The sequence below is a fragment of the Archocentrus centrarchus genome, unplaced genomic scaffold (genome assembly GCF_007364275.1).
Source record: "Archocentrus centrarchus isolate MPI-CPG fArcCen1 unplaced genomic scaffold, fArcCen1 scaffold_52_ctg1, whole genome shotgun sequence".
NCBI lineage: Eukaryota > Metazoa > Chordata > Actinopteri > Cichliformes > Cichlidae > Archocentrus > Archocentrus centrarchus.
Genome location: NW_022060274.1, coordinates 761,631 through 783,706, shown reverse-complemented (window position 1 = coordinate 783,706; position 22,076 = coordinate 761,631). Strand labels below are relative to the sequence as shown.

General features: G+C 40.8%; 1 protein-coding gene across 3 annotated transcripts; it reads left to right on the top strand.

The window, feature by feature from the left end:
- The first annotated feature begins 702 nt into the window (after positions 1–702).
- Positions 703–20,536, top strand: gys2 (glycogen synthase 2). 3 transcript variants are annotated; one of them, XM_030725303.1, is made up of 17 exons: positions 703–757; positions 845–1,056; positions 7,370–7,551; positions 9,491–9,682; positions 9,813–9,998; positions 13,303–13,447; positions 14,227–14,344; positions 14,510–14,630; positions 14,707–14,813; positions 15,647–15,706; positions 15,798–15,876; positions 16,985–17,098; positions 17,250–17,376; positions 17,861–17,956; positions 18,038–18,201; positions 19,120–19,200; positions 20,137–20,352. In XM_030725303.1, the coding sequence occupies exons 2-17, from the start codon at positions 933–935 to the stop codon at positions 20,350–20,352; spliced, it is 2,112 nt and encodes a 703-aa protein (XP_030581163.1). In that variant the 5' UTR covers positions 703–757; positions 845–932. The 3 variants fall into 3 exon arrangements, with proteins under 3 accessions (XP_030581163.1, XP_030581164.1, XP_030581165.1); XM_030725305.1 differs by having other exon boundaries at positions 728–757; positions 902–1,056; XM_030725304.1 differs by having other exon boundaries at positions 709–1,056; positions 20,137–20,536.
- The last annotated feature ends 1,540 nt before the right edge of the window (positions 20,537–22,076 follow it).

Sequence of the window (22,076 nt, the reverse complement as noted above, 5' to 3'; positions counted from 1 at the left end):
TGGCTGGTCACTAAGATTAGAAAAACACTATTAGCTGCATGTAACAGCTCACTAAGGTCTGCAAACAGTCTCAAATAAAAGCAAACTATTTAATTGTTTTAAAAAATGCAGATTACAAAATGTTTACTGAGTAATAAGTAATTCCATATTTTTGGGAAAAATATTCTCTTAATTAAAAACAGTAGTAGTAGTAGTTCTCTTATTAACTACAGGTAGGTTTGGGTTTGTGGGGCGTGGTTTCTGGTCATGTGCAGGATGACAGGTGGGGCAGGTGGTTCAGAGAGCTGTGGCAGATTGGCACAAGGTGCTGCACCTTTGTTAATCAGCTCTGCTTGATTAAGCAGCAGTAGGGTGGGCTCTTACGCACACACTATGCTAGATAATACAGATAGCTGAGGAGGCAGTAGCTTCAGTTGATATAGTCTGACTGTTCTAGAGCATTGCACTGCTAAAGAGAGCACACAGCCTTTATGCTGTTTGTGAGTGCAGAAAGATAAAGGACTGTCAGTCATCAAATCTATCAAAACATCTCTGTAGATGAGCACTAATCTTTTCTACTAGTTTGTGAATTGTAAAAGTCCTTTTTAGCATATGCTCTAAAAATGGAACTTTTAAACTAACGTACAGTCTAAAGCGGTGATCAGTTAGACCTGTCCTCCCTAAAAAGATAAATACACAACTGTAGTTTACTTTATCACATGCAACCCCCAAACCAAACCTTTCACCCTGACCCTGTGTGTGCGCGTGATTATGGAAGGTAGGCGGGGTGGGTGTGCTTTGCCCTCGTGATTCCTTTTTCATCTTGTCTTTGTCCGCTGAGAGGACTGTTCTCTTTGGCCTCCAGCCACAGACTAGTTTGAAGGTCTTCTATTCAGAATAAAGCAGACCTCCTTCCTTCCAGTGGAGCCTGTCAGAACCCCAGAAACTGTAAGATGCCGCTGTCTCGTTCCCTCTCCATGACATCGCTGACCGGGGTGCTGCCGGCCTGGGAGGAGGATGAACTGCCTGTGGAGGACCTGCTGCTCTTTGAGGTGTCCTGGGAGGTCACCAACAAAGGTCAGTTTCCTTTCAAGTTTGCTAATTCTTTTATTTCCAGTGTATGTGTTCACTGGATGTGTCGCTGCAGTGATCATTTGATTGACTGCCAATGATGGCAATCAACACATAAAAGTGTTGATACATATTCTACTATATCTCTAACACCAGTATGTCACAAAACCCCTCTGTGTCTGGTAGTATTAGTTATATTTTGTGTAACATTGACTCTTTGCCCTTGAAGAGCAAATATTGAAATCCAGTGAGTCTACTCTTTCTGAAGAGTTAACCATTAAGCTGGAGATAAGTTCCTGATTCTCACAGAGCAATGTGCAAGTAATGTATCAAATGTGAAAAAGAATGAAATACTACATGAATGGATTCCTAGTTTGTATGTGCATATGGTCAGCAGGTGTCATGTTATGGTCATGACTTTACATTGTGGTTTCAGCCCTGACTCACTGGGGAAACTGAGATTAGAGGGAAGATGTGGAGATTTTTCTGCCTGTTTCCAACAGATTTGGTGTAGAAGTTAGGCGTGAAAACTGCAAGCTCTTATTAGAATGAGCATTTTTAATTCTGTGGTTGGAGGACAGTGATCAAAAATACCTCATTTAAGTGAGTAAATGAAATTCAACATGTTCACTACTGTTGTAGTTTCTGGTTTCTTGTCCACCACATTAATATTAGAAGCACATTTCAGTATAAGGCCTTACCATTACAACAGCAGTTACTAGCAGTTAAGCACCTTGAGGCGATGGTTTGTTTGGTGCTCTATAAAAGTGAATTAAATTACTACACTGATAAAGGCTGTGCAGTTCAATTTTTCAGTTTGATGTTAAAAAAGTTAAAAGAATTTTGTTTGTAAATAAAAGTAGCGCAGCAGCTTTTTAACATACTGAACTTATAAAAAGAAACTTTTACTTCCATTTGTGCATATGCGATGCTTTTGGAAAACAGTTCACTGGTTTGGCATTTGAACGACAACTATAAACCCAGAGTATGCATCATTTTATTTATTTTTAATTTTGACATCTCCAAATCTTTAATCTAGTCCTTACTCTGGTGTTGTCCTACACAAAGGTACTACATTATTTTGTTAGTTTCTTGCCACCTTGTATGCACTGTTTTAGAGATGCACACATCAAGCAATTATTTTGGCTCCATGAAGGAAACCTCCATAGTGGAAAGTAACCGACCATCCTTGTTGTTTTTACTTTGGTGTCTTTCTCATAAATATATTTTAAAATTAACTGCACTGAAGATACATTTCCTAAAACAGTGTTCATCTTTAACAAAACACCAACTTTAAAAATGTTTTTGTGCCATTGAATAATACATTGTAAATGCACTGGTTGTCCATCTTTCTTCCGTATAATTATATGGCTTGTGACTTTTAGTCTAGAGCACTTTATGATGTATGAGTATTGAAGTAAATGCATGACTCTTAACATTAAATAAGCAGTCAATGCCACAGACACTAAAATGGCAAGTTCCTTTAAAATTGTGCAACTCTAAGGTTTTCTGAATGTTACATGTTTCCTCAGAACTATAATATAATTCAGTTTTATTTATATAGCACCAAATCACAACAGTCAATCGCCTATAATATAAAATGCATCGCTCATCTTCTAATCTAAAGACAGTTGAGTTCTATTTTATTTATATATTGCCAAATCACAACAGTTGCCTCAAGGCACTTTATATTGTAAACCAAAGACCATACAGTAATGACACCGAAGACTCCAACAGTCAAATCAGCCCCCTGTGTGCTCATAGGGGGTTGTATAATTACGGGAGGGTTCAGGGTCACCTGATCCAGCCCCAACTATAAACTTTATCAACAAGGAACGTTTTAAGCCTAATCTTAAAAATAGAGAGGGTGTCTGTCTCCTGAATCCAAGCTGGGAGCTGGTTTTAATCACCACAAGTGAGGACTCCTTAATTAACCACAAGTAAGCCAGCAGTCTGAGAGAGAAGTGCTCTGTTGGGGTGATACAGGACTATGAGGTCTTTAAGATAAGATGGGGCCTGATTATTCAAGACCTTGTATGTGAGGAGAAGGATTTTAAATTGTATTCTAGATTTAACAGGGAGCCAATGAAGAGAAGCCAATATGGGAGAAATCTGCTCTCTCTTTCTAGTCCCTGTCAGTACTCTAGCTGCAGCATTTTGGATCAGCTGAAGGCTTTTCAGGGAGCTTTTAGGACAGCCTACGTTTTATGTAATGGTTTAATGACTGCTACCTTAAAAGCCTGTGGTATATATCCAACTAACGTCTTTGCTTATACTGGTAAATAGAGTGCAGTCAGCATGATTTATGAAGTGCTTATATATAAATGCAGAAATAACCTGTTTTTCAACAATCTTTAAGAGTCTGTGTTTTTGTACCTACATAATCAATCCAGAGCTTTTTGGCCACTTCAAATATCTTTATAGATCTGTGATGTTACATTTGTTGTGATTTCTGCAGCCTTCTGAGCCAGATTTCTGTTTAAAAAGACTTTTTTAATGTCAATTTTACCTTGATAAAAAAGAAAAATATGTAAGTCAAATATATGTGACTTTGCCAAAAACTGATTGCAGCTTCTACCTTGTGATACAAATGTTGTTTCTCACTCAAAATGACCTGATATCATTCATGAGAGAGAGATGATGACACATGTTTTACAGATTATAGGTCAATAAATAATTTACAGCCGTTTAAATACAGGCAATCATTTTTTGGCAAACACCAGAAATCTCTTTTTGGCAGCTGTTGAATGTAACTAATAAAGTAACTTGTGATCTAACTTAGTTACTTCCAAAATTAAGTAATCAGTAAAGTAACTAAGATACTTTTTAAAAGTAATCAGTAATTAGATTACTTTTTCAAGGTAACTATGCCATCACTGGTGAGATGTCATTTGTGTGCATGTATGTGTGTATATATGTATGCATGTATATGTGTATGAGCCCCACATCATAATCCCCACCAAACTTTCCACTTGGTTTAATGCAGTCAGACAGGTACTGTTGTCCTGGCAACAGACAAACCCAGAGCTTGATGATGCAAAATTTGGATGCCACTGCTAACTATGTGTATGCATGTGCGCGCGCGCGCACACACACACACACACACACGTACATGACATTATGGATGATGCCAGTCACTCTCTGCACACTGTCATCAGCAACCAGAGGAGCCTGTTCAGTGACAGACTGCTTCCCAAGTGTAGGACTAACAGGTGCTACACTTGTTAGTCCTACACTTGGGAAGCGTAGGACTAACAGGTGCTCACACCATCAGACTGTACAACTCCTCTCTGAGGGGGAGGAGGGGGTAACAAGAGGACAGAGCAGCAGCCTGAGCCTGACCAAAAACACAAGGTACCATGAAGCAGTACTGCAGTACTGGGCATTGGGCAATATCAAGGTGCAATACCACATCTGTCAGACATTTTCTATCTTCACTTGTCTTTGTTGTATCTTTGTTTATAATTTCTCCATCTATTTATCTGCTTTTATATTTCTGACTGACTATACTTCTGCTTGTGTGCCTATAATGTAAAAGTGCTACTGGAACTTTAATTTTCCTTGACAAAACCTTCCCAAAGGGATTAATAAAATTTAATCTAATCTGTGTGTTTCTGTGTGTATTTTTTGCTTATATGCTCACTTCTCTCTTCACCACGACAGAAGACAGATCGACAGATCGGGGCTGCGTCTGCATCACTGCAGATGCAGCCCCGATCCGTATGTCAATCTCCCGTTCCCTTCTCCCATCACTCGTGAACAAATGGACTAGTTCTTATAAAGCACTTTTCTACTCTGTGTGAGCACTCAAAGCGCTTATACAACACGTTTACATTTACCCATTCATACAAGCACTTCCATGATTAACTAAGCTAAGTGCTTACTGTAACATTCACACACGCTCATACTCCGATGCTTGCGTTGGAGAGCAAGTTGGGGTTCAGTATCATGCCCAAGGATACTTGGCATGCAGCCAGGAATCAAACCGCCGACCTTCTGATCAGTAGGTGACCTTGTACAGGGACTGAATAGCCTGCAGCAACAGGCCAGACACCCCCTATTCCCGCAGCACCTCCCACAGGTTACCCTGAGGGATGTGGGCGAATACCTTCTCCAAGTCCACAAAACACATGTAGACTGGTTGGGCAAACTCACACACACACTCGCATATCCTCGAGAGGATAAAGAGCTGGTCCAGTGATCTGCGGCCAGGACGAAAACCACATTGATCCTCTTGAATTTGAGGTTAATGGACGAACCCCCCTTTCCAACCACCTGGCATAGACCTCACCAGGAAGGCTGAGGAGTGTGATCTCCCAGTAGTTGAGCACACCCTCTGGTCTCCCTTCTTAAAGATGGGGACCACCACCCCAATCTGCCAATCTAGTGGCATCACCCCAGATCTCCATGCAATGTTGCAGAGGTATGTCAACCAAGACAGCCCCACAACATTTAGAGCCTTCGTGATCTCATCCACCTCGGGCCCTGCCACCAAGGAGTTGTTTAACCACATCAGTGACCTCACCCTTGGTGATGGGCAAGTCATCCCCCTCGTCCCCAGACTCTGCTTCCACTAGAGAACGTGTGTCAGTGGGATTAAGGAGGTCTTCGAAGTACTCCTTTCACTGCCTGACTACAGCCTCAGTTGAAGCCAGCACCCCTCCCACACTATAGATCGTGTGATTTGAGCACCGCTTTCCCTCCTGAGTCACCTGACAGTTTGCCAGAATCACTTCAAGGCCACCTGAAAGTTTTAATTTTTTTTTCCATGGCCTCACCAAACTCTTCCTGGCCTTCTGGTACCCATCAGCTGCCTCCGGAGTCCCAGAGGCTAACCAAGCCCGATAGGGTGACTACTTCCTCAGCTTGATGTCTCCCTTCACCTCTGGTGACCACCATCTGGTTTGGGGATAACCACCTTGCAGCCACAGCAGCCTCAACAATGGAGGTGCAGAACATGGTCGATTCAGACTGAATGTCCTCAGCCTCCCTCATAATGCTGTCGAAGTTCTGCTGCAGGTGGGAGTTGAAGATCCCGCAGACTGGGGCCTCTGCCGGGTGTTCCCAGCACGCAATCATAATATGTTTAGGTGAGCTGGGTCTGTTCAGCATCTGATCCAACTCACCATCGGGAGGTGATCATTTGACAGCTCAGCTCCCCTCTTCACCCAAGTGTCCCGAACATATGACTGCAGATCTGATAATACGATTACAAACTCAATCATCGGCCTGCATCCTAGAGTGTCCTGGTGCCACCTGCACTTGTGGACATCCTTATGTTCAAACATGATGTTCATTATGAATAAACTGTGGTTTGCACAGAAATCCAGTGACAAGACACCATTTGAGTTCAGATTGGGCAGGCCTTTCCTCCCAATCACGCCTTTCCAGGTCTCACTGTCATTGGCCATGTGAGCATTGAAGTCTCCCAGCAGGACGATGTTGCACCCTCGAGCACACCTGCCCAGCGACTCCAAGAAGGGTGGGTACTCTGAACTGTCATTTGGCACATGAGCACAGTCAGGACCCGTTCCCTGGCCTGAAGGCGCAGGGAAGCAACCCTCTTGTCCACCGGTGAAAACTCCAACGTACAGGAAGCAAGCTGAGAGGATACAAAAATACCCTCCCCAGCTCGCCGCCTCTCACCGAGGACAACTCCAGACTGGAACAGAGTCCAGCCCCTCTCCAGGAGACTGGTTCCAGAGTCCATGCTTTGAGGTGAGCCCGACTATCTAGCTGGTATCTCTCAACCTCATGCACTAGCTCAGGCCCTTTCCCCCACCAGAGAGGTGACATTGTTCATCATGTCGCAAAAGTCAATCTCAGAGATCAGTTTGCCAGGGCCTCGGTCCTTGGCCACCACACGACACACACTGCACCCAACCCCTACAACACGTCCTGCGGATGGTGGGCCTACAAGAGGGCGGGGCCATGTTGTTTCTTCAGGCTGCACTTGGCTGGATATCACAGACGCTCTCCTTCAAGCTCCCTCCTCAAGCCTGGCTCCAGAGTGGGGCCCTGGTTAGAGGTCTTCTGAAATGCTCTTTGTCCTGCCCCAAGACCGGTTTGCCATGGGAGATCCTACCAGGGGAAGACCCTCCCCCCAGACTATATATACATATATCTGTGTGTATGTATGTATGTATGTATGTATGTATGTATGTATGTGTGTTGCTTTGTTGCCATATCTTCAAAAATTGAAGGCTCCAAAAGGGATTTCATCAGAATTCTGACAGTTTGAAATATGACTGGAGTCAAATGTTAGAAACAGTTTGCAGTGATTTTCAGGGATTTTCACTTGCCCTGTGTGTCCCTGCAGTTGGGGGAATCTACACGGTGATCCAGACCAAGGCTAAGATCACAGTGGATGAATGGGGTGACAACTACTACATGATGGGGCCCTACTTTGAACACAACTTCAAGACTCAGGTGGAGGGCTGTGAGCCACCCAATCCTGCAATCAGGAAGGCCATGGATGCTCTCATCCACAATGGCTGCCAGGTGAGAGTGAGGCTGTGGGAAGGGAGAGGGAAAAAGACAATCTGTGTCCTTATGGACACAAATCCTACAGAGTTGATGATTGTTGCTTTTTGTTTAACCATTGGAGGGACACATTCAGGCTTGAGTCTGGGGGTTCTCACTCATGAAATTGTGACCATTTGACACCTCATTTCAAATAACTGTCTTCTGCTGAATTTTTACATCATATTTATGTCTTGAATTCCATGCAAATAAGTCACCTTTTCTCATTGAGTTGACACCCACATGAACACAGATTTTCTCTTCTGTCCTTGGTGGTTTGGATTGGTCTTGCTTGTGTTCACCAACTAGGTATGACCTTTTTCTGATATCAGGATAACTTGCCATTGTTTGGGTTAGTAAATTATTAAATTTGTGTTTCTTTCATTTCACTTTACAAACCTCTGTACTTGATGTGTTTCAGCAAAATTTAATTTTTTTTTAAGCCTGTTTTCAAGTTTTCAGATAATTCAATTCAATTTTATTTATATAGCGCCAAATCACAACAAACAGTCGCCTCAAGGTGCTTTGCATTGTGGGTAAAGACCCTACAATAATATACCACTAACTGCCACTAAGGAAGTGTTACCATACTAGCAACAATACCTCTAAATTTAAAACTGGTTTAACTGAGATAATGAGGTCTGTTGTATGAGGCAGCCTGATTATTCAGGGCTTTGTATGAAAGAATGATTTTATATTTAAATTTTGGAATTAACTGGGAGCCAATAAAGAGGAGCTGAGAGAATTGTCTTTTCAGAGAGGTTTAAGACTACTTGATGAGATCAAAAATCTGTTTTCTTTGTGTGGCGGGGATAACTAGCTTTAATACAGTTTAACACAATACAGCTTTAATACAAAGGTTTGGGCCCCCTTGATGATTTTCATGATTTTCCTTTATAAATCATTGGTTGTTCAGATCAGCAGTTTCAGTTAAATATATCATACAGCAGATGAACACAGTGATATTTGAGAAGTGAAATGAAGTTCATAGGATTTACAGAAAGTGTGCAATAATTATTTAAACAAAATTAGGCAGGTGTAAATCCTAAAAACTTCATTTAACTTCACAAATATCACCGTGTTCATCTGCTGTATGATATATTTAACTGGCATTGCTGATCTGAACAACCAATGATTTTTAAAGGAAAATCATGGAAATTATCAGGGGGGCCCAAACTTTTGCATACCACCATCCCCTCCAGCCCCCTAAAATCTACACCTCCGAATATGCAATCAAATGACAAATTCACCAAATTCTCACCAAAGCAAAGAATCTTTTTCTGAAAAATCCAGCCATAGCCCATACCAACTCTGACCTCACCTGCATTACCCCATTCAGAGTTATCTTGTCTTGCTAGTAACTAACTTTAATGTCTATTGAGCTCAGTCCCTGAGACCAGTTTGCAATTTTCAGTCTCAGTGTAATGTAATAGTCCACACTACTGTAAATTGCATTTGTTTGGCAGATGCCGTTTATTGAAAGCAGCTTTCAACAAGTATAAATTGTGAAAATTGTGCTGATAGCTATACTGATGGAAATGAAAATGATCAACCTACAGAGGCTGAATTCAAAAATATCCTGAAAATCAAAGTGAAAATGGAGCAAACCAGAACATTTAGCTGAAATTTCATTGCAGCAACTCAAAATGGTACTTAGTATTTTATATGGCCCCCACATGCTTATATGTGTGCCTGTCACTGTCGGGGCTCCCGATGAGACAATGGATGGTGTTCTGGGGGATCTCTTCCCAGATCTGGACCAAGGCATCACTGAGCTCCTGGACAGTCTGAGGTGCAACAAGGTGGTGATTTCAGGCTAAAACTGTTGCCCCAAAATGGAATTCGTATTCTGAGATGGAAGCACAGCAGTGCTGTACCAAATGTACCTAACAAAATTGTGTACTACTTGTTGATGCAGGTTCATTTTGGCCGCTGGCTGATTGAGGGCAGCCCCTATGTGGTCCTGTTTGACATTGGCTCAGCAGCCTGGAACCTGGACCGTTGGAAGGGGGACCTTTGGGAAACCTGCAACATCGGTTTGCCCTACCACGATCGAGAAGCCAATGACTCACTCATTTTAGGCTCCCTTATTGCGTGGTTCTTCAAAGAGGTCAGTTGGAAGCTTCATCAGTGGAGTTGCTAAATATCAAACTTGTTACATTTCAACATGCATCACCAGGATAGTAATAATGTTACCATCAGTAAACATTCCAACATTTTTTTTCTTTTTTTTCTTACAGTTGACAGACCACCTCGGAGACAAGCCTAATGTTGTCAGTCACTTCCATGAGTGGCAAGCAGGCCCCGGGCTTATTCTCTCTCGCACCCGCAAAATTCCCATGGCGACAGTATTCACAACACATGCCACCCTGCTGGGAAGATACCTGTGTGCTGGGAATACTGACTTTTACAACAACCTGAACAAGGTGAGACACCTGCGCGCGCGCGCACACACACACACACACACTGTCACTGTTGGAAGTTGGACTATAACAATTATGGACATAAAGCAGGCATTTTCCTTATGACTGTAGTTAATGATTCAGTTAGGAAATTTGTCAGTGTCTTATTGTGAATCAGAGCTTCAGCTGATGTGTTGCCTATAATGGTGCATATTAGAAATTACTCCTGTTAAACTTACCACAGAAATGGTAGCATAGTGTTAATTGGACTCGTAACTTGAGGCTTTGAGAGCTCAACACTGCAAACTGAGAGAATAAAAGCAGACTACATCTTTACCAATGCATTTAAAATATAGCTACAGCATTTAGGAAAACTGCAATATCTGTAAAGGCTTTTAACAATTACAGATATTTTCTAAGATGTAATGATATTGAATTTTACTCAAGTTGACATTCATTACATCTATATCAGATGGTTAAACAGAGTAGTACCCAAGTGCCTTTGACTCAAATGGCCTGTCTGATAACCACTTTAAATTCCTACAGTTATGAGAGCCAGCTCATGCAATTATGAAACAGTGTTGCCTTATGTATAAACTTTGTCATCTCTAACAGAAGAATATTTGAATAATCATAGATTACAACAGACAGGAACTTTCATACTGACAGATTTTGGGAAAATACATGAAGAAAATCTGGGCTTTTTATTTAGTTTTTAATTTTTAAATATTTGCATTAACATCATTTTAAACATCTGCATTTTCTGCGTTGGTGCTGAGCAGAACTGACGAATGTAGGAAATCTGCAGTATGTGAAACCAGTACTGTGTGTTATGCTCTGTCTCTCACCACCACACATGTATCCAACCTAGAAATGACAGCGATAAGATTTGTTTTCATATTCAAAGGTTCAGGCCTTTTAGAACCACTTAGAGCATCATTAGTAATGTTGAGCTACATTTGGAGATGTCAATGCAATGTTTGTAATTGGCCATACAAGCTAAAGGTCAGTGTGAAGCTAAAGGTTGCTTTGTGGCTGAATGGATAATTGACAGATGACTCTCAGGACGTCCAGAGGACCATCACCTCTTCTGTCGATGGAATCATATCAATCTGCATTTTCTGACTCGTTAACTGAGAGTCAGAAAATGCAGCCAATATGGACACACAAAGCAGGAATATGGAGAGAGTGAGCTGTTTTCAGACCTACAAATACAGACTGTAAATGAAATCAGCAATATTTTAAACTAAATTAGTTGAATAAACTAATTACAATCTTTAATTTTTTAATTTTTTAATGGTGACAGCTGTGTCCCAAATTCCTAATTATGCATGCTGTTATAACTGTAAGAATTTTCTGGTCCCAAAAGGGAAGTCAGAAACTCAAGGTAGCATAGATTCAACAAGGCTATACTTGCTTTATGGAATTAAGGACACACAGAAGTGGCATTAGTATTTTATATTATGACTTCTAACCAGGTCTTTAACCTTTTTAAGCATTTGATTTCAGTTGAAACCAGATCCTCAGGGGCCTTTTCAATTCAGTTTTATTTATATAGCACCAAATCACAACAGTCGCCTCAAGGCACTTTCTATTCTAAGGAAAGACCCTACAATACCAGAGAACCCAGAATCAGATGACTTCCATGAGCAGCACTTGGTGACAGCGGGAAGGAAAAACTCCCTTTAACAGGAAGAAACCTCCAGCAGAACCAGGCTCAGGGAGGGGGGGTCATCTGCTGAGACTGGTTGGGGGGAGAGGGACTTTATCCTTAAAGTTGAGATTTGAGATTTATTTCAGACTGTGTACAAATGAAGGAATTTGTCCATAATATTTTTTGGACAAATGTTTTTGGTTTAGATAAGTGTTAAATGAGAGCTGCACAAGAGCACATACATTTGCTATTCAGATATAATTTCCCCCAATGAATAACAGTCTGCTTAATTTCCTTTTGATACTTCTAGCACCTGTGTGAAGACTGAATGATGTTTAAGATCATTTACCCAAGAATACTAAAATTTCAAGCTTTTTCTTGCAACCATTAGGTTGGCCAATCTAATGACCAGTAGTGATCCATCCACACCACTGGAACCAAAATGTATATGATTTAAAGCAAATAAAATTGATAAAATTGTCAGTTTCAATTCTACTTTGTTTTATTTAAATCTTAATTTAACAAGGCCAACAGATTAAGCAGTTTCTTGGTTACAACTGCAGCCTGGCAAAAGGCAAAGCCTTTTGAGGGGAATAAAAAATAACAAAAAATATAACAATAACAAACTCATACATAAGACACAACAAACAATCATAAAATCACAGTACCACACTAAGTAATAAAGCATCTACAAACATCCTTTAAAAAAGGTTTTCAAAGGACTCCTAAAAGTGGGAACTGAAACAAACGTTAGTCTCAATGATTTCCGATATAGTTCCAGTCATTCAGAGCAGCCAAAGCAAACGCCACTGATCCAAAAACGAGACTTGGTCCTTGGAGTCCTTAACAATAAATATGGTGAAGAACAGGTGTTGTATATTGTTGCAGATGCTGATTGCAGTAGCTGACATGGGTATGAAGGTCAATAACCAAAAAGGGTCTAATAGATGAGAGTAAATCAGTGAATGAAAGGAGGGCCATTTAATTTGAGAATAAAGCTGACAATTATGTGTTTGCAAAGTCAACTGTGGAATGATACATTTTATCCAACTTATGAAGAGTGCCTTTACATACATGTCTATATTCCATATCTCTATCAAATAAAGGGAGGAGGATGCATTTTGCAGCCAAGGTTAATGAATGATTTCTGTACAAGTTACCAAGTCTTGCTTTCACCTTTGATTGCATTGATATGAAAAAGAGAGAGCGGCATCAAACCATATTCCTAAGTATTTATAATTGTGATTTGGCGTAATATAGATAAAACTGAATTGAATTATAAGCTTTTCCCTGTTCTACAGTATCACCCTCTATAGTGATAAAATCCATCAATGCTGAGGAGGCCATGACCAAAACACATGATTTTGGGTTTTCTTAAAGTAACTGCTACTTCCTGTCAGTGGGTGGAACATAAGACTCAGATTGCTGTTTATTCACAATATGTTATAGAAAATATTTGGATTAAACTTTAAGGTGGAAATTTACAGCACAGATGATCTAAATTCAAGAAACTAGAGAACAATGAATTGCCATCATCCACTGAAAGCCCAAACCAGGAGATTATAATTGGTAAACCATCTTTTTCCCACTGTGCTTGATACCTTAAAAAAGGGTGTCTTTTTTTTCTTCTCTGTATTTAAAGTTTGAAAATTAAAAATTTGTGTGTTTTGGTAGTTTAACATTGACAAGGAGGCAGGCGAGAGACAGATCTACCACCGATACTGCCTGGAGAGAGCAGCAGTTCACTGTGCTCACGTCTTCACCACGGTCTCTCAAATCACTGCTGTTGAGGCCAACCACATGCTGCACAGGAAGCCAGGTGGAATTTTTTTTTTTTTTTTTATTGGACTGTGAAAACAGGATTGTAGTTTTGTTTAGTTGTTCATTGGTTTGTCTGACCATCTGTACAACAGTCATGTGTGAGAGTTTTCACAGAACTGCAGCTCTGTGGAAAAGCGAAGTACAACCTATGATTCAGTAGCTTGGAGAACCAGCTTTTAGCTGCAATAACTTGAAGTAATCGTTTCCCTCCACAATAGTGTGAGACAGTCATTTTGCCCACTCTTCTTTTAGTGTTCCTTCATTTCACTGAGTTTTGTAGACATTTGATTATACACAGCTCTCAAGGGCCCACCACTGCATTTCAGTTTGAGCTCTGGACTTTGACTGGGCCATTGCAACACCTCGACTCTTTAAGCCATTCTCTTGCAGATTTGCTGCTCTGCCTGTCACTGTCCTGTTGCTTAACCCAATTACCCAATTTGGGACAAGCTTTAGCTGTCAGACAGATGGCCTCACATTTGACTCTAGAATAAGTGTTACACATTCTGACCTTAGATTGGTCATACTTGGCGATCGTATTTACATTTGATCAGCTGTTGCTTGCCACCCCATTGAAGCAGTAGTACTTCAGTTTTCTGCTTCAGAGTCCTGTGAAAACTTGTTCACACGATTGTTTGCCATGGATTCATATCAATGAAAATAGTTTGAAATTAAATTAGAGGTTGAAACCAAACATTTCCATATTACTATCAGGAGAATATTAATAAGCCTTTAATTGTTCTGCTATTAATCCCATCTTTTGCTGTGTTGGGACAGATGTGGTGACCCCAAATGGGCTGAATGTGAAGAAATTCTCAGCCATGCATGAATTTCAAAACTTGCACTCCACCAGCAAGGCTCGCATCCAAGAGTTTATCAGGGGACACTTCTATGGGTGGGTTGGCTTTATTTAAAAAGTAGTTTTGGTATCTCTCGGAGTTGACTCAGAGTTTTTGTTGTTGTATGCCATTAAATTAAAAGTTGGTTATTGCTGGGGTGAAATACTGACCGTCTTGTTTGAAATGGTCTGACATTTTATTAATCTTCATCATCATGGTAGTCATCTGGACTTCAACTTGGATAAAACCCTCATCTTCTTCATTGCTGGACGCTATGAGTTCTCCAACAAGGGAGCAGATCTTTTCCTTGAATCGTTGTCCAGACTGAACTACCTGCTGCGGGTGAGGATATGTCTGTCCTGTATTTGGCAGGGTTGTGTTGCATACAAATGGGAATCCATCCTCACTGTTTCCACAGGTCCACCGAAATGATGTGACAGTCGTAGTTTTCTTCATCATGCCAGCTAAAACTAACAACTTTAATGTGGAGTCACTGAAGGGGCAGGCAGTACGGAAACAGCTCTGGTATGGCCTGCTTTGACTACTACTTCTGACCTACTATTAAACAATGCTATAGGGGGAATACATGGATAACAGTCCATTAAGGGAATCAGAAAAAGAGCTTGAGATTGCTATGCACTGTGGGTGCTCTCCACCATGTTCATGCTAAACCAAAACAGAGATGCAAACAGATAATAAAGAGCAAATCACACTAACAAATGCTGAAAACCCCCCAAATCACCTATGAGAAGCTCAACAGCATAATATGATACAGAGAGCTAAACGATGAGAAAAAGGAGCGTTATTAGGAGGGGTTGATCTACATGAATACAAAGAATGGTCATGCTGTTTTTAGGAGAGAATAATGCTCAAGCTCCCTGCTGTTTTCTCAGAACCAGTTTGTAGTGAGCACATAATCAAACATTTGGGTCTGAGCCACTGAGCCATGGTTCTGTGATACATGTATCCATGTGATACATGTATCCATGTGATAGCAAGTCAGTGGGGCATGTTCATGGAAACATGCAACTTTGGAACATTGCTCCTTTCCAGTTTTATACTAACTCTGATTTAACCATGAATATGATCATTGCCTAATCTTGGTCAAGTACTGTTGATTCTTCAAACCAAATATTAGCCACAGTGGTGGCGGATTAGAAAACTATTATAACAGTGATCATTGATAAGTGATTCGCAGTGGATCTGGAAAGCAATAGCGTGGAATGCCCTGTTGAGTGGAGCTTTCTATCAGCAAAGTATCTATTTCCTAATTTGTTTAGGAAAGGTTTATATTATGCTGTAGCTTATATGTTTGGGTCAAAGGTACTTTTCTAAAAGTTTTCCTTTGTTTCTTATAGGGATACAGCACACACTGTTAAGGAGAAATTTGGTAAAAAGTTGTATGATGCGCTGTTAAAGTAAGTATTTGGGTACTAAAGTGTTGTTGATAAAGTGTTTAAATTTGCACTGCTCCTCTGTAGTCAGTGAAGATGTGTCTTCTGTTATCAGAGGGCAGATCCCTGATCTGAACACCATTCTGGACCGAGATGACTTCACTATTATGAAGAGAGCCATCTATGCCACACAGGTTCTGCTTTATTTTTTTCCCCTTCCCCCTTTTCCCCAGCCTTATTGATGATAATGACCTAGAAAGCACTAATTAATATCACTATTGTGCCAGTGGATTGTTTTCCAAGGCAAACTGGGTGTGCAGCTGGCCTTGCGACAACATGGCCCTCCAATGAAAGCGCTGACAGTCAGGCTAGATATTACTTATCACTATTTTCCCAACACACTGGTGTTCTAATGTAGTGTTTCACGTTTGACAAGTGTGAAGCCACTGGATTTACTCCATATGGAACAGATGAATCCTAAACTCCCTGCAAAGGGTGGGGCAAATACTGAAACTAGAGTCTGACCACAATATGAACTAGGTCGCAGATTTGGGTCTCTGCTTTGTTAGCAAATTAGGTATCATTCATTGGTGCAAAGACAACAAAACAGTATGACCACATGGGGACAAAAAGAGAACCTTTCCTAATGTTGTATTAAACTGTAAATGATAGATAAATGGGTCATTAAATGGTACTTTTGCAGTATGAATCAGATGGTCTGTATTTTAGTGTTGCAGCTCCCTGAAACTTGTACCACATTTAAAACCTGTGGCCCATTTGATCTAGTTTGAGAAAAGTTAGCTTGACCAGCAATAAAGGCAGCCTCAAATGGTAAACACTGTCTCGAGGTGTATAACAGGAGGAGGGACACACCGTGGAATGGGTGGATAAAAAAAAAAACACGTTTCCCCAAGGGAGGAAAAAAAAAATTCTACTGAAATTTTTGGTCCAATGTGTTATAATACACTGTGATGGAAAAAATAACTACACTCATTAGTGAAGTTGTGCTGGAAGAAAGATGGCAAGGCCAACAGGACCAAGAACTAGTGCCAAAGTGAACACCATCTAGATCCAATCCAGATTCTGGATGATCCAAAATACTGCAGTGAGAGCACTGACTGGGACTAGAAAGGAAGAGCATATTTCTCCTATATTGGCTTCTCTTTATTGGCTCCCTGTTAAATCCAGAATTGAATTTAAAATCCTTCTTTAAAGAATATACCATTCAAGGTCTTGAATAATCAGCTTCCTCACGCTTGTGTTCAAATATCCTAATTACGTACTTTACACTTTTGGCTGCAGAGGCACAGCCTCCCTCCAGTGACCACTCACAACATGCTGGATGACTCCAAGGATCCCATCCTGTCCAACATCAGACGTATTGGCCTCTTCAATTCCAGGAATGACCGCATAAAGGTATAGAAAAACATGCCGTGTCTGCTATTTCAATGAGTTTCACAAAAGAAGTTAGCCATGGTCAGGGCCTGATTTTTGCATAGTACTTTTTGTCTCTTTTTCTATGCTGCCAATTAAGCAAATGGGGAACTCTTATGTGTTGCCCTCCCAGATTATATTCCACCCTGAGTTCCTGTCTTCTACTAGCCCTCTGCTCCCAATGGACTATGAGGATTTTGTCCGTGGCTGCAACCTTGGAGTGTTCCCTTCCTACTATGAGCCATGGGGCTACACACCTGGTAGACTGACCATCCTTTTATTGTAGTCAAGCATGCATGTTTCTACACAAATGCATTATAATTAAGCTATGCAGATTTTCCAGAGCTCCAGTTTATTTCCACTGTTCAGAGACATGCTTGTTATGGTAATTTGATTGTAAACTGCCATATGTGTCAATGTGAGTAAGAGTGTTTGTCTGCCCCTAGTACACAATAATCTGTCCTGGGTTCACCCCAACAACAGCTGAGATGGGCTTCAAAAATAATGAACTATTTATTTGGAATTGGTTAGAATGTCTTGTCTTTCTGGACCCCCCAGAAAGACAATATTCTTGTGGCTAAACCACAAGAATATTCTGACGTTTAATAAAATTAACAAAATAAAATTATTTGGGGTTCTTTACAAAAGTAGCTTGTAAATTTCTTCTAGATCAAGTAATCACTGTAGCATCTCAGTATGTGGCCACTGTATATTTTCTGAGTGGTGCTGTCTTCTGTTCTCCAGGTGAGTGTACTGTAATGGGCATTCCCAGTGTGACCACCAATCTGTCAGGTTTTGGCTGCTTCATGGAGGAGCATGTCTCGGACCCTGCTGCATATGGTAAACACACTTGCTTTGAAAAATGTTTGTCCTCATGGATTATCTTTGCTTTTGTCATTCTTCCATTCCCCTCTCTGTCAGGTATCTACATAGTGGACCGACGCTTCCGGTCCCCCGAGGAGTCCTGCAACCAATTGACCCAATTCATGTTCAGTTTCTGCCAGCAGTCTCGGCGGCAGCGTATCATTCAGCGCAACCGAACTGAGAGGCTGTCTGATCTGCTGGACTGGAGATATCTGGGACGGGTTGGTTTCATTCTGTAGCACTGAATTTGAGTTTGATTGGAGGCATATTTGGACATGATCAGACAGAACAGGTGTGTAAATGAACTATTTCTTATATAGCGCTTTTCTACTCTGAGCACTTATACATGTTTACATTTACCCATTCATACAAGCACTTCCATATGTATGTAAGTTAAGTGCTTTTATTGTCTAACGTTCGCACACATTCAAACTCCAACGCTTGCGTTGGAGAGCAACTTGGGGTTGAGTATCTTGCCCAAGGATACTTTGGCATACGGCCCTGAACAGCCAGGAATTGAACCGCCAACCTTCCGATGGATAGGTGACCTGCTCTACCTCCTGAGCTACAGCTGCCCCATGTCCACTACTAAACTACATCCTGTTCATCCCACAAAAATAACTTGGACTTCATTACAGTTTCTGTGCTCCTGCATACAGGTTTACCAGATGCATGTTTACAACCAAGAACACCACCATGCCCCCCCACCCCGGGTTGTATTAGCTTACTCTATTTGGCTTTGCACAAGTCAAATACAGGGCTAGGAGCCTGGTTCATGTCATTCTCCCGCTATACTGTTATGTACTGAATCCAGGTCAACTGGATAACTTTATCCAAATTCTAAGTTGAGTGCAAAACAAGCATACGTGATTTCATCTTCAGTCCAAATCGGGGGGGGGGGTAAAGTATCCTTGAGCAAGATATTATAAAGTTAGAATAATGTGTTTTAGCTGCTCAATACAGTAGAAAAGCGCTATATAAGAACCAGTCCATTCATTTACCATTTCTTAGTTAATGAAAGGCATGGTCTCAGCATGATCAAGATTCACTACAGACAAGTTTTCAGCAGTGTGATTGCTAATTTTTAACAAAAATGTTGGATTTGTTCAATTGTTAAAGCATATTTGACTTGTTGACAGTTCTACATACATGCCCGTCACCTGGCCCTTACCAGAGCTTTCCCAGACAAGTTCAAGATGGATCCCATGGCCCCTCTGAAGGTAAGCAGTTTTAGTCATTATTGCTAATACCAGTGTTACTTTATGTGCAGTAATTGTTTAGGGAAAGAGTGATTTGTGACTTAAGTTGCTGCTAGTTGGGGAATTATGGCTGATTCCCTTACATTTAAAATCAGCACCTGTGCTACCCATCTGCCTGTGACCCAGAATCGTATTTACAACCTAACTCTGAAGCATAAGAAGAATACTGGTGTTACTACAGGGAAGAAAGTCCTGTAGTTCCAGTACCAAAGTTTACATCATCAGAGCTTAATAACCTGATTCTGTAGTGGTTGGATATGTTAGTGATGAGCAGGAGCAGTACAGAACAACTGTGGAAGGTTTTTGTCGATGGGAGACATCATCTGCTTCTGAATGTGGATAAGATCAGAGATGGTGCTGAAAGAACAGGGTGGCTACACAGCCCGTGTCTGTCCTGGAACAGGGTGCTGATTTGGCGGAGGAGTTCAGCAGGCTGAACTGGTAGACCAACACACAGGCTGTATACAACAAGGGGTTCAGCAGGGTCCATTTCCAAAGCCAGTTGAGATCCTTTAATGTCTGCAGATAAATGGAGCTTTTCTATCAGTGTACTTTCCTTTGGTCTGGTGGAGGAGCAACATCGGAGTTTTTGACACCAACCAACTGAATAAACAGATCAGGAGAGAGAGCTATTTCACAATCCAGCTGCTTTTACAAAATTTCCTATTAAGAGTGCTTAAGTCCAATGTTTCTAAGAGATTATAATCTAAATATTAGTGTTTATGGTTGTAGGCTAGCCTGCCAACTTCCTGCTTAACTTAATAGGCTCCTCTGCTTACCTGGTAAGAGTTCACTATAATCACAACTACTTTTACTTCAGCTTAGTTGAGCAAATGGTTCAGACCTCTGTTTGGGAATCACTGACTTGCAATAACCTGCGCTCCTTTGTCTCCACAGACAGAGGGTTTCCGGTACCCCCGGCCCTACTCGGTTCCGCCCTCTCCATCTGCTTCTATCCATTCCACCCCACACCACAGTGATGTGGAGGATGAAGATGAACCCTACGATGAAGATGAGGAGGCTGAAAGGGACCGGATGAACATCAAGTCACCATTTGTGCTGGGAACTGTGCCAGATGGCAAGAAGGAGCAACCACAGGAGTCAAGAAACTGAAGCTGAGGGCTTTACAGTGGTTGAAAGAATCAGCCTATGTTGCAGCTGGATGTGCACATAAGATTACTTCCTGGTTCATGCAGTCTGCACTAGTGATAAAGACCACACAAGTCTACCTTCCATCAACAATGACTGTACTATACTTGTTCTGCTGCCATGTTGGAATAAAGCCTATCCCATACACAACAGCTTTTTTTTTTTTTTTTTTTTTTTTTTTTTTTTTTAAATGAAAGTTTGTAGAAAAGTTTCTTCTAAGCTCCTCTGCTGCCTTGAAATGTGAACTGTTTGAAGTTTTTGAGTTTAAAAATGCTAATTGGAAACTATAAAATTAAAAAAACTTCAGCGGAATCAAATGTCTCTCACAGGCTTTCCATTTATTTCTGTTTGAAGTTTGCATAGCTCTTTAGGAGGAACTTGGAATAAGCACTGAATTTGATACTATACAGTTCATTTTAGTTAAGGGCTTTTACTAATGTTTTGTTTAATGTGTTATAAGCAAGCTTCAATTAATGCATCAATCTTAAATATGATCAGTCTCTTTATTAATGGGTTACATGCCACAGGATATTTAAGTTGGCTGTAATTAAACCATTACTGCAAAAGTCATCACTGACCCAGCTGCCTTAGCTAATTATAGGCCAATCTCCAACCTTCCTTTTCTCTCAAAGATTCTTGAAAGAGTAGTTGTATTCTACAAAGCATAGGTGAGGTTAGGGATGTAGATCGGCCGGAAAATTGACACCTTCACTTTTACACTCAGCTCCCTCTTTAAAACAGCTAACTGATCATCTGCAGAGGAACGGTTTATTTAAAGAGTTTCAGTCAGGTTTCAGAATTCATCACAGTACAGAAACTGCATTAGTGAAGGTTACAAATGATCTTCTCATGGCCTCTGAAATTGGACTCAGCTCTGTGCTTGTCTTGTTAGAAATGCAGCTTTGATACTGTTGACCATAACAATTTATTACAGAGATTAGAGCATACTATAGGTATTAAAGGTACTGCACTGCAGTGGTTTGAATCATACTTATCTAAGAGACCCAAATTTGTTCATGTAAATGGGGAGTCTTCTTCATACACTAAGGTTAATTATGGTAGTAACTTCATGGATTTCTTTACAAATAAAATTTTAGATATTAGAGAAAAATTATTCATAACCATCTCAAAGATTTATCTTCATGTTTGGCTGCTTTCAGCACTGCTGGTATTTGTTTAGACTCTTTTGCTCCAGTTGATCTTTCAGAGTTAACTTCAATAGTTACTTCCTCCAAACCAGCAACGTGTTTATTAGATCCCATTCCTACTAGACTGTTCAAAGAAGTCTTTCCAATTATTGATGCTTCAATCTTAAAAATGATCAATCTGTCTTTATTAGTTGGCTATGTACCACAGGCCTTCAAGGTGGTTGTAATTAAACCGCTACTTAAAAAGCCATCACTGACCCAGCTGTCTTAGCTAATTATAGGCCAATCTCTAACCTTCCTTTTCTCTCAAAAATTCTTGAAAGAGTAGTTGTATTCTTTCGGTCACTACCCAAAGCATAGGTGAGGGTAGGGATGTAGATTGGCTGGAAAATTGACACCTTCACTTTTACACTCAGCTCCCTCTTCACCACGACAGACCGGTGCAGCGTCCGCATCACTGCAGACACAGCCCTAATCAAAGCCTTCTTCTACTTGGCTACTCCTAGAAATTCTGTCCATAAAAATTATGAACAGAATCGG

Coding starts and splice junctions, on each gene's coding strand:
- gys2 (XM_030725304.1), top strand. CDS start 933: ATGCCGCTGTCTCGTTCCCTCTCCATGACATCGCTGACCGGGGTGCTG. Junction 17,099..17,249: donor CCAGGAATGACCGCATAAAG/GTATAGAAAAAC, acceptor TTGCCCTCCCAG/ATTATATTCCACCCTGAGTT. Junction 18,202..19,119: donor ACTGGAGATATCTGGGACGG/GTTGGTTTCATT, acceptor ACTTGTTGACAG/TTCTACATACATGCCCGTCA.